The following is an 11550-nucleotide window of genomic DNA, read 5'->3' as shown; positions in this document are numbered from 1 at the left end:
ATCGAAGGACAAAAATATTGCGTAGAAAAAGCTCTACCCTTGTCGAAGAGGGATTCTTCAAAAACCGCCTCGGTTTTTAAAAAGCGCCTCCCTCCACCTCTCTCTCTCTCTCTCTCTCTTCTCCCCCCCCCCCAAAATGAGACGAGGGACCCTCGCCCACCCTGGTTTCGGCACGCTCCGGGTCGACGCAAGAGATTTGAAATCCATGGGCAACAGCTGGGCTGGTGCAAGAGTCTACGTGGGTCTCTTGTTATGATCGAAGTCACAGCTAAATTATTCCTCTGGGGGGAAAAAAAGTGTCAAGCCGTGGTTAAAACGTGGCCTATTGTCCCCACCGCTGCGAGTCCGGTAGAACTGGCCACGTTCGGCGTTTGGCGGCCTTGAGTTAAGACATCTGTGTTTCCTTCTTCAATGAGGAAGAGGAGGGGGGAGGCTTGGGTCTTCTTAAATCCGTGTGTGTTTTTTCCGTTTTATTTGGGGCGGGGTGGGGGGGAAGAGAAAGGGGACCAAAAAAAAAAAATCCATCGGGTCAGGCACGCTCAGTGAGAGGCGGAAGAAGGCAGTTCTAGTTTTTGAAGTCGGCGTCTGCGCAATTCGGCTGCGTTGGGCTCTTCCGGCGAGGAGGGGTCCCCGTCGTGGCTGGAGAGCTGCGTGGAGCCTTCCGCTTTGTCTGGAGATATATCTGGGAACGGCAAAGAGAGAAATAAAAGAAATAAAGAATTCGAAGGGGATTTTGACTTTGAGTGCCTGGCCTTATTATTGGGTGAGATCATCCAAGGACATGGGGTGAGGTATCATCAGTACGCTGATGATACCCAGCTTTACATCTCCACCCCATGTCCAGTCAACGAAGCAGTGGAAGTGATGTGCCGGTGCCTGGAGGCTGTTGGGGCCTGGATGGGTGTCAACACACTCAAACTCAACCCGGATAAGACGGAGTGGCTGTGGGTTTTGCCTCCCAAGGACAACTCCATCTGTCCGTCCATTACCCTGGGGGGGAGGGAATTATTGACCCCCTCGGAGAGGGTCCGCAACTTGGGCGTCCTCCTCGATCCACAGCTCACATTAGAGAACCATCTTTCAGCTGTGGCGAGGGGGGCGTTTGCCCAGGTTCGCCTGGTGCACCAGTTGCGGCCCTATTTGGACCGGGACTCATTGCTCACAGTCACTCATGCCCTCATCACCTCGAGGCTCGACTACTGTAATGCTCTCTACATGGGGCTACCTTTGAAAAGTGTTCGGAAACTTTAGATCTTGCAGAATGCAGCTGCGAGAGCAGTCATGGGCTTCCCTAGGTATGCCCATGTTTCACCAACACTCCGCAGTCTGCATTGGTTGCCGATCAACTTCCGGTCACAATTCAAAGTGTTGGTTATGACCTATAAAGCCCTTCATGGCATCGGACCAGAATATCTCCGAGACCGCCTCCTGCCGCACGAATCCCAGCGACCAGTTAGGTCCCACAGAGTGGGCCTTCTCCGGGTCCCGTCAACTAAACAATGTCGGTTGGCGGGCCCCAGGGGAAGAGCCTTCTCTGTGGCGGCCCCAGCCCTCTGGAACCAACTCCCCCCAGAGATTAGAACTGCCCCTACTCTCCTTGCCTTCCGTAAGCTCCTTAAGACCCACCTTTGTCGTCAGGCATGGGGGAACTGAGACATCTCCCCCGGGCATATACAATTTATGAATGGTATGTCTGTCTGCATGTTTGTTTAGAAAATGGGGTTTTAAAAATATTTTTAAACTGTAATTTAGATTTGTTGTAAATTGTTTCACTTTGTTGTGAGCCGCCCTGAGTCTGCGGAGAGGGGCGGCATACAAATCTAAATAATAAATACATAATAAATAAATAAATTATTATTTCTTCATTTTGTCAAAAATATGCACAACATATAGCAGGTATAGTGGTACCTCTACCTAAGGAGATTGTTGAACTTTTCGAGATAAGAACTGGGTGTTCAAGATTTTTTTTGCCTCTTCTTAAGAACCATTTTCTACTTACAAACCCGAGCCTGGAAAAATGTCACAGGAAATTTGAGAGCGGCATGAAGGCCGGCCAGTTTCCTGCCATTCCCCCTTTAATCCTGGCCATCTCGGGCTTTTCTGGGCTACTAGAGGAGCCTTTCAGTGGTGCTTAAGGAGGCTTTGGCAGTCCAGAGCGAACAAAGCATTTTCCTTTCTCTGGGCGCTTGGAGAGGGAATAAAACTCTGCCGGCGCCCAGAGAAAAGAAACACTCCCTTCGCTCTGGGCAGCGACTGTCCTCCTCCTCTTCTTCCTCCTCCTCCTCCTCCCACCCAAATTCCGAGCTTTTATTTCTTTCCTAATGGGTTTGCAGGCATTATTTGCTTTTATATTGATTCCTATGGGAAAAATTGCTTCTAGTTACAAACTATTCTACTTAAGAACCTGGTCACGGAACGAATTAAGTTCTTAAGCAGAGCGACCACTGTATACATAAACATAAAGTAAGAACGACATAAGAACATAAGAAGAGCCCTGCTCAATCAGGCCAAAGCCCATCGAGTCCAGCATTCTGTGTCCCACAGCGGCCCACCAATTGTCCATGGGGATCTTGAGCAGAAAGAGAAGGCAAGACCCTCCCTTTCCCTCGACCCCCAGCAAATGGTACTCAAGGGAGTCCTGCCTGCCTCAACCAACATAGAAGCAGCACATGGACATCTGTTTCAATAACCTCCGATACACTTGGCATCCCTGAATCTGTCTAATCCTGCCTTGAAGCTATCCAGGCTGTCAGCTGTCACGACCTCTTCTGGAAGGGAATTCCATCAACCAAGGACCCTCTGGGGGAAGAAATATTTTCCTTTATTTGTCCTCGCTTTCTTACCTATGAGCTTTAGGGAGGGCCCCCTCGTCTTGGTATTGTGGGATAGAGAAAATAATTTTTCTCTATCCACCTTTTCTATCCCATGCACGATTTTATACACTTCGATCAAGTCACCCCTTCAACGCTGGGGGTATTTCTTATATATACCATTTTAACTCAAGAGTGATATATCTATTTACATATTATAAAGTGATTCCAATTTATTCCTTGTAGTTTGGTCTCGGATTCTACTAACCATATATCCTCTTACCTAGTCCCACCGTCCCCTCCGTTGTCGCAAATCAGTTTCATGGGCAAAAACTCTCTTATTATTATTATTATTTATTAGATTTGTATGCCGCCTCTCTCCGCAGACTCTTAACGACCATCTCTTGTTTAGTGATGGAAATTGGGGGGAGGGGGGCGCTCAATACTGGTTGCAAGTCGAGGACCTCCCTGTTCTGGGGGACCACCCCGCTGCCGGAGTTCAGGTGACGTTACCTGGTGAAGAGGAGCTGTCCGCTGGGTGGGAGGTCGAGGTGGTGACTTCGCTGGAATTCGATGATTCGGGGCTGGTCGGGGTCTCCGGGGGGGGCATCGAAGTGGCTGAAGCGCTGGGGGGCGTCGGGGCAGCTCGAGGCATCCTGTACAAAAGACACAGCGACCCAGTGGGGAAAGAGTGCTGGTAACTACCCAGATTTCACCCAAGCGTGATGGGCAGAATAGGAATCTAAGAAGGGAAGGAAAGGAAAGCAGGAAAAAAGAGACACAAAGAGAGAAAAAGGAGGGACGGGAAGGAAGGAAGGAAGGAAGGAAGGAAGGAAGGAAGGAAGGAAGGAAGGAAGGAAGGAAGGAAGGAAGGAAGGGGATGTTGGGTTGTAGGGAGGAAAGGAAGGACAAAGAAAAAGAAAGAAAGAGAAAAAGAGAGGAAGGAAGGAAGGAAGGAAGGAAGGAGGGAGGGAGGGAGGGAGGGAGGGAAGGAAGGAAGGAAGGGGGTGTTGGGCTGTAGGGAGGAAAGGAAGGACAAAGAAAAAGAAAGAAAGAGAAAAAGAGAGGAAGGAAGGAAGGAAGGAAGGAAGGGAGGAGGGACGGAGGGAGGGAGGGAAGGAACGAAGGAAGGAAGGAAGGGGGTGTTGGGTTGTAGGGAGGAAAGGAAGGACAAAGAAAAAGAAAGAAAGAGAAAAAGAGAGGAAGGAAGGAAGGAAAGAAGGAAGGAGGGAGGGAGGGAAGGAAGGACAGGGAAAGAAGGAAGGAAGGAATATGTGTGAGAGGGAAAAGGGAAGAAAGAGAGGAAGGAAGGGAGGGAGAAAGAAAGAAAAAGAAACAAAGAGAAAAAGAGAAGAAAGGAAGGAAGACGTGTGGGAAGGAAGAAACAAAGGGAGGAAAGAAGGAAGGAAGGAAGGAAGGAAGGAGGGAGGGAGGGAGAGAGGGAGGGAGGGAGGGAAGAAGGACGGGTGAGAAGGAAGGGAAGAAAGAGAGGAAGGGAGGGGGGAAACAGAGAGAGGGAGAGAGGGAGAGACACTCACCCGATGGTCGCCAGCACAGTCAGGTACTGGTTGATCTGGAGCATGGCTGCGTCCAGGAGCGTGTGGATGTTCTGCAGGCACTGCAGCCGGGCTTCCAAGTGTTGCCGTTCGTGGCCTTCCATGGCCCGCAGCTCCTCCTCCGTCAGCCCCGCAAACCCCGAGGGGGGAACCGGCATCGGGGGAAAGCCTAAAGCAAACAGAGGAGGGGGACAATGGAGAAGAGAACTCGGCCTCCCGCCTCCAAAAAAGAACCAGCCCTTCAAGTACCACCCCATCCCCAAAAGGCAGCAAAACCGGCCAATCGGAAGCCGCCAAAAGTCCATCGCCCCGCCCTCTGGGGGAAGCCACGCCCAGGCACCCCCGGAACGTACCAAAGAGAGGGGGGAACGGCATGCCCATCCAAGGGGGAGGGAAGGGGAAGCCTGGCAGGGTCCCTGCGGCGGCAGTAGTGGCGGCGTCCGACGTGGTGGCCGAATCCCCGGTGGGCCTGGCGGTGCCTGTGGAGGAAACGCAGCGCTGTTCAGACCCCCCGTTCAGTGGTTCCCCCGTGGAACAGCCGGCTGTGGGAGGGGAGGGAGGTGTCTCACCTGCCGCTTGGGGTCCTGGCGGGGAGGAGGCAGCCGCGGCAGCACCGTCGGTGTTGTTGGGGGGCTGGACGCCCGGCACTGGCGGGAAAGGAGCCATGGGCGGCCACAGAGGGAACATCCCGGGAGGAAACGGAGGCAGGAGGCCTGGAGGGACTGGAGGGAAGAAGAAGAGGAGGAAGGGCATCCATGCTGCTTCTCAGGCAAGGTTGGAGAACAATGGCCCTTTTGTGACTGGGGGACTGCAACTCCCAGCATTCCTCAGCCAGGCCACGTTGGCTGAGGGATGCTGGGAGTTGAAGTCCACCAGCCATAAAGGGCCCCCTCCTTTCCCCGCCTCGCTTCTAAGAGAGCCGGATTATCCCAGACGGCCAAGAATTACGATTTGCCGCTATTTGAAATGATCTCTAGCCGCCGCCTTTTCTGATACAGACATGCAGGCGGAATGGTGGAAGAACCAGGCTACAGGCGGTGAGTTCCAGTCTCACACTAGGCATCAAAGCCGACTGGGTGACTTGGGGCCAATCAACAGGAGAGAGTGAGTTCTACTCCCGCCTTAAGACATGAAAGCCGGCTGGGTGACTTTGGGCCAATCAACAGGAGAGAGTGAGTTCTAGTCCTGCCTTAGGCTGGAAAGCGGCTGAGTGTGGGCCAATCACCAGGGGGCTGAGAGTTCTAGCCCCGCCTTTGACAGGAAAGGCAGCTAGGGGACTTTGGGCCAATCACAAGGACACAGAGAGTTCTAGTCCCCCCTTAGGCTGGAAAGTGGCTGGGTGACTTTGAGCAAATCACCAGGGGACAGAGATTTCTAGTTCTCTCTTGGGCATTAAAGCCAGTTAGGTGACTTTGGGCCAATCACCAGGATACTGGGAGTTCTAGTTCTCTCTTGGGCATTAAAGCCAGTTAGGTGACTTTGGGCCAATCACCAGGAGACGGTGAGTTCTAGTCCCACCTTAGACATGAAAGCCGGCTGGGTGACTTTGGGCCAATCACCAGGAGACTGGGAGTTCTAGTTCTCTCTTGGGCATTAAAGCCAGTTAGGTGACTTTGGGCCAATCACCAGGAGACGGTGAGTTCTAGTCCCACCTTAAGACATGAAAGCCGGCTGGGTAACTTTGAGCCAGTCACCAGGAGACAGTAAGTTCTAGGTCTCTCTTGGGCATTAAAGCCAGTTAGGTGACTTTGGGCCAATCACCAGGAGACGGTGAATTCTAGTCCCACCTTAGACATGAAAGCTGGCTGGGTGACTTTGGGCCAATCACCAGGAGACTGGGAGTTCTAGTTCTCTCTTGGCATTAAAGCCAGCTGGGTGACTTTGGGCCAATCACCAGGAGACTGGGAGTTCTAGTCCCGCCTTAGGCTGCGTGACTTTGGGCCAGCCCCTCTCTCACTCCACAGCCTACCGCACAGAGTTGTTGTAGGGGGCTGGCTGGGAAATATTAAGAGTTGAAGTTCCCCCACCCACCCCCTGAAAAGAGATTAAAGAGGAGAAAGGTGAATGAGGCGCAGCTGCTCATCAAGCGGGACTCACAGTTGGGCGGCTGAGGCATCAAGGGGGGTTGGTGGGGGGGCGGATGCTGCCCTCCTTCCGGCTGCTCGGGGGGCGGCTGCGACTGGGTGGGCAGGGAGGCCCGCAGGACGTCCATCCGGCAGGTGGGGCAGGTCTGTTGGCGCTGGAACCAGGACCGGAGGCAGCTGAAGAAGAGGAGAAGCCCTTATAGTTCTAACAGGTGGATTCAAAACTGCCTTCCAGGTCATCCTCTCTCTCTCTCCCCCCCCAATTTTCTTTCTCTTTCTTTCTCTTTTTCTGCTTTCTTTTCTTTCTCTTCTCTTCTTCTCTCTCTGTCTCTCCTTTTCTGTCTCCATTTTCTCCTTCTCTATCCTATTCTCTCTTTCTCTCCTTCTCTTTCCCGCTCTCCTTTTCTCTCTCTTTCTCTACCTCTCCTTCTTTCTCTCTCCCCTTTTCTTTCTCTCTCTCTTCTCTCTCTCCTCTCATTCTCTTTCCTCTTATTCTTTCTCTTCTTCTCTTTCTCCTTTTGTCTCTATTCTTTTCCTTTTCTTTTCTTCTCTCCTTTTCTCTCTTTTCTCTTTCTCTCTCTCCTCTCTTTCTCTGTCTTTCCTCTTTCTTTTTTCTCTTCTTTTCTCTCCTTCTCTCTCTCTTCTTTTCTGTCTCCATTCTCTCCTTCTCTTTCCCTCTCTCCTTTTCTCTCTCTACCTCTCCTTCTTTCTCTCTCCCCTTTTCTTTTTCTCTCTCTTCTCTTTCTTTCTTCTTATTCTCTTTCTCTTCTTCTCTCTTTCTCCTTTTGTCTCCATTCTTTTCCTTTTCTTCTCTCCTTTTCTCTCTTTTCTCTTTCTCTCCTCTCTTTCTCTCCTCTTTCTTTTTTTCTCTTTTTTTCTCTCCTTCTCTCTCTCTTCTTTTCTGTCTCCATTCTCTCCTTCTCTTTCCCTCTCTCCTTTTCTCTCTCTTTCTCTACCTCTCCTTTCTCTCTCTCCCCTTTTCTTTTTCTCTCTCTTCTCTCATTCTCTTTCCTCTTCTTCTCTTTCTCTTCTTCTCTCTTTCTCCTTTTGTCTCCATTCTTTTCCTTTTCTTTTCTTCTCTCTTTTCTCTTTCTCTCTCTCCTCTCTTTCTCTCTTCTTTCTTTTTCTCTTCTTTTCTCTCCTTCTCTCTCTCTTCTTTTCTGTCTCCATTCTCTCCTTCTCCTTTTCCCTCTCCTTTTCTCTCCCCTCTCTCTCTCCCCATCTCTCTTTTTCTCTCTCTTTTCTCTTTCTCCCTATCTTTCTTTTTTTTAAAAAAATAAATTTTATTAGTTTTTTCCAAGTAACAAACACAACAAACAAAACACATAACACTTAATGGAGCTACAGTCGCTCCGCTCAAGATAGAAGTCTTCGTATGAAAATAAAAAGTTTATCTGTAAAATACATATTGTTATATAGAATAAAAGTATCAATCTTAATATATAAATCTAAATCTGTGTCAACATTTATGAAGATATATATGAAAAAGAAAAAAAGTTTTATGAAAAGACAAAGAGGAAAAAAAAGAAAAGAGATGAAAGAGATTTATATTTATACTAATAATTACCGTCTTATACAATTCTAATACAGTAGAACCCCGACTTACGAGACTAATTGGTTCCGGAAGGAGGCTCGTAAGTCGGAACGCTCGTATGACGAAACATTGTTTCCCATAGGAAACAATGTAAAGTCAATTAATCCGTGCAACAACAAAAAAAACCGCTGCCGGCCGAACGCGGAAGTTAGCGTTCGGCTTCAGGAGACAGCTGCGAAGCGGCGCGGGTGTTTTAAAACGTCGCAGCCGGCCTGGGGGGCTCGGGGGCTTGCAGCTGTCTCCTGAAGCCGAACGCGGAAATTAGCGTTCGGCTTCAGGAGACAGCTCCTTGGCGCTCGTATCCCAAATGTGAGCTCGGGAGGCGAACAAAAATGTCGCTCCCCTCCCAGCTCTTATCTCGAGTAGCTCGTAAGTAGAGCTGCTCGTATGTCGAGGTTCCACTGTACTCAATTCAAATATGCAAAATAATATAGCAAACACGCTTATCTCTTATTCCTTGTTTCCCACCAAATATATACTTTCTGCCAGATATCATAAAATTCTGATTCTTCTTGATTATTTTTCTCTCTCTTTTCTCTTTCTCCCTCTCTTTCACTTCCTCTCGCTCCCTCCCTCTCCTCTCTCCCTTACACACACCTATATTCCTGAAGACAAATCAAGGTTTCAAGTGCACTCAGATTCACTCGTGCTTTCTATTAAAAAACAAAAAAGCCACCACCACCACCCCTTACATACACACCTGGTATGGAATATGTGATTGCATGGCAGGCGTTTCGCACCCATCACCATCTCCTCCCGGCATATGATGCAAACGTTGTCCATGGCCTGCAGCTCTTCTGGGGTGGCATCGGGGTAGCTGAGGAGAACAAGGCCAGACACCTAAGCTCCTTCCCTTCTCCCAAGCACAGCCCAAAGATGACCTTGTGAACTCAGCAGCTGTGGCCATCAATCAGTCAGATGGACGGACAGATATAGATGAGAGAGAGAGGGAAACAGTGGTGCCTCTACCTAAGAAGGCCTCTACTTAAGAACTTTTCTAGATAAGAACCAGGTGTTCAAGATTTTTTTGCCTCTTCTTAAGAACCATTTTCTACTTAAGAAGCCGAGCCCGGAAAAATTTCCCAGGAAATTTGAGAGCGGCACGAAGGCCCGGCCAGTTTCCTGCCATTCCCCCTTTAATCCCGGCCATCTCGGGCTTTTCTGGGCTGCCAGAGGAGCCTTTCAGTGGCGCTTAAGGAGGCTTTGGCAGCCCAGAGCGAACGAAGCGTTTTCCTTTCTCTGGGCACTTGGATTAACCCTTTGCCAGTGCCCAGAGAAAAGAAACGCTCCCTTCGCTCTGGGCAGCGACTGTCCTCCTTCTCTTCCTCTTCCTCCTCTTCCTCCCACCCAAATTCCGAGCTTTTATTTCTTTCCCAATGAGTTTGCACGCATTATTTGCTTTTACATTGATTCCTATGGAAAGAATTACTTCTACTTACAAATTCTTCTACTTAAGAACCTGGTCACAGAACAAATTAAGTTCCTAAGTAGAGGTACCCATTGTACCCTGTTAGAAACATAGAAGATTGACGGCAGAAAAAGACTTCATGGTCCATCTAGTCTGTCCTTATACTATTTCCTGTATTTTATCTTAGGATGGATATATCTTTATCCTAAGCATGTTTAAATTCACTTACTGTTACCAACCATGTCTGCTGGAAGTTTTTTCCAAGCATCTACTACTCTTTCAGTCAAATAATATTTTCTCACATTACTTCTAATCTTTCCCCCAACTCACCTCAGATTGTGCCCCCATGTTCTTGTGTTCACTTTCCTATTGAAAACACTTCCCTCCTGGACCTTATTTAATCCTTTAACATATTTAAGTGTTTTGATCATGTCCCCCCTTTCCCTTCTGTCCTCCAGACTATACAGATTGAGTTCATGAAGTCTTTCCTGATACATTTTATGCTTAAGACCTTCCACCATTCTTGTAGCCCCTCTTTGGACCCGTTCAATTTTGTCAATATCTTTTTGTAGGTGAGGTCTCCAGAACTGAACACAGTATTATTCCAAATGGGGTCTCACCAGCGCTCTACACAGCGGGATCAAAATCTCCCTCTTCCTGCTTGTTGTACCTCTAGCTATGCAGCCAAGCATTCTATTCTATTCTATTTGTATGTCGCCCCGAGTTTACGGAGAGGGGCGGCATACAAATCTAATAAATAATAATAATAATAATAATAATAATAATAATAATAATACTTGCTTTTTTACCCAAAATAAGACCTCCCCTGATAATAAGTGCATGGCAATAAGGCCAAGTGCTTATTTCAGGCTCCGAAAAATTATAAGACAGGGTTTTATTTTCAGGGAAACACAGTAGATAGATCAGTGTTTTTCAACCAGTGTGCCGTGAGACATGGTCAGGTGTGCCGCGAAGAAGGAAGCTCAGGTTCTGGTCTCGCAACTTTTTGCAGAGAGAGAGAGAGAAGGAAAAAGAAAGAAAGAGAGAAAGAGAGAGAGAGAGAAAGCAAGAGAGAAAGCAAGCAAGCAAGAGACAGAGCAAGCAAGAGAGAGAGAGAAAAGGAGAGGAAGGGAGAGAGAGAAATGAGTAAAAAGGGGAGGAAAAAAGAGAAATGAGAAAACGATTGAGACAGAGAATGAGAGGAAAAAGAGAGAAACACCCCCCCCCCAGCCCTCACCTGTTTTTGGAAATGGTTCAAGAGTGTGTATACAAACACACACACAAGGGTGGGGAGGAGACAGGGATGGAAAAAAGAGAGGAGAGTGTCTTAGGGTGTCATTTTGTTTGGTCGTGTGCCCCAGGATTTTAAAATGTAAAAAATGTGCCGCGGCTCAAAAAAGGTTGAAAATCACTGAGATAGATGATGGATGGAGAGAATAAGAAGGAAAGAATGAGAACGAATGGGATACAAGCAAGTAAGCAAGCAGCGAACAAACAAAGATATCAATAAGGGACCTGCAACCAGGAAACGTGACAGGCCTTCCTGATGAAAATACTCACAGTGTGTTCATGTTGCGGATCGCCCGACGAGACATGATCGCATCGGTGACGGCCTTTTTGAACTGCCTGGGGTGGAGATGGCAAGAGTTAGTCCCTGGGGGGGGGGGATAGGTCGACCTCTAGGTCTCTCCCTTGTGGGGTGCCTCAGGGGTCGGCCCTCTCCCCCCTGCTATTCAATATCTACATGAAACTGCTGGGTGAGATCATCCAAGGGCATGAGGTGAGGTATCATCAGTACGCTGATGTTACCCAGATGTACATCTCCACCCCATGTCCAGTCAACAAAGCAGTGGAAATTATGTGCCGGTGCCTGGAGGTTGTTGGGGCCTGGATGGGTGTCAACAAACTCAAACTCAACCCGGATAAGACGGAGTGGCTGTGGGTTTTGCCTCCCAAGGACAATTCCATCTGTCCGTCCATCCGTCCATTACCCTGGGAGGGGGGGGACTATTGACCCCCTCAGAGAGGGTCCGCAACTTGGGCGTCCTCCTCGATCCACAGCTGACATTGGAACATCATCTTTCGGCTGTGGCGAGGG

General features: G+C 48.8%; 1 protein-coding gene across 1 annotated transcript in view; it reads right to left on the bottom strand.

The window, feature by feature from the left end:
- Window positions 1-217: 217 nt before the first annotated feature.
- Window positions 218-11550, bottom strand: part of SYVN1 (synoviolin 1) — a 43383-nt gene continuing 32050 nt past the window's right edge. Inside the window, exons 9-16 of the mRNA XM_070766694.1 lie at window positions 11013-11078; window positions 8745-8861; window positions 6464-6627; window positions 4936-5088; window positions 4720-4845; window positions 4349-4535; window positions 3324-3466; window positions 218-682 (exon numbers count right to left, since the gene is read on the bottom strand). Coding sequence (XP_070622795.1) covers window positions 540-682; window positions 3324-3466; window positions 4349-4535; window positions 4720-4845; window positions 4936-5088; window positions 6464-6627; window positions 8745-8861; window positions 11013-11078 — 1099 coding nt within the window. The 3' untranslated portion in view covers window positions 218-539. The remainder of the gene's footprint in view (window positions 683-3323; window positions 3467-4348; window positions 4536-4719; window positions 4846-4935; window positions 5089-6463; window positions 6628-8744; window positions 8862-11012; window positions 11079-11550) is intronic.

Source organism: Erythrolamprus reginae, chromosome 13 (assembly GCF_031021105.1).
Source record: "Erythrolamprus reginae isolate rEryReg1 chromosome 13, rEryReg1.hap1, whole genome shotgun sequence".
Lineage (NCBI taxonomy): Eukaryota > Metazoa > Chordata > Lepidosauria > Squamata > Dipsadidae > Erythrolamprus > Erythrolamprus reginae.
This window is presented reverse-complemented; position numbering and strand designations above follow the sequence as displayed.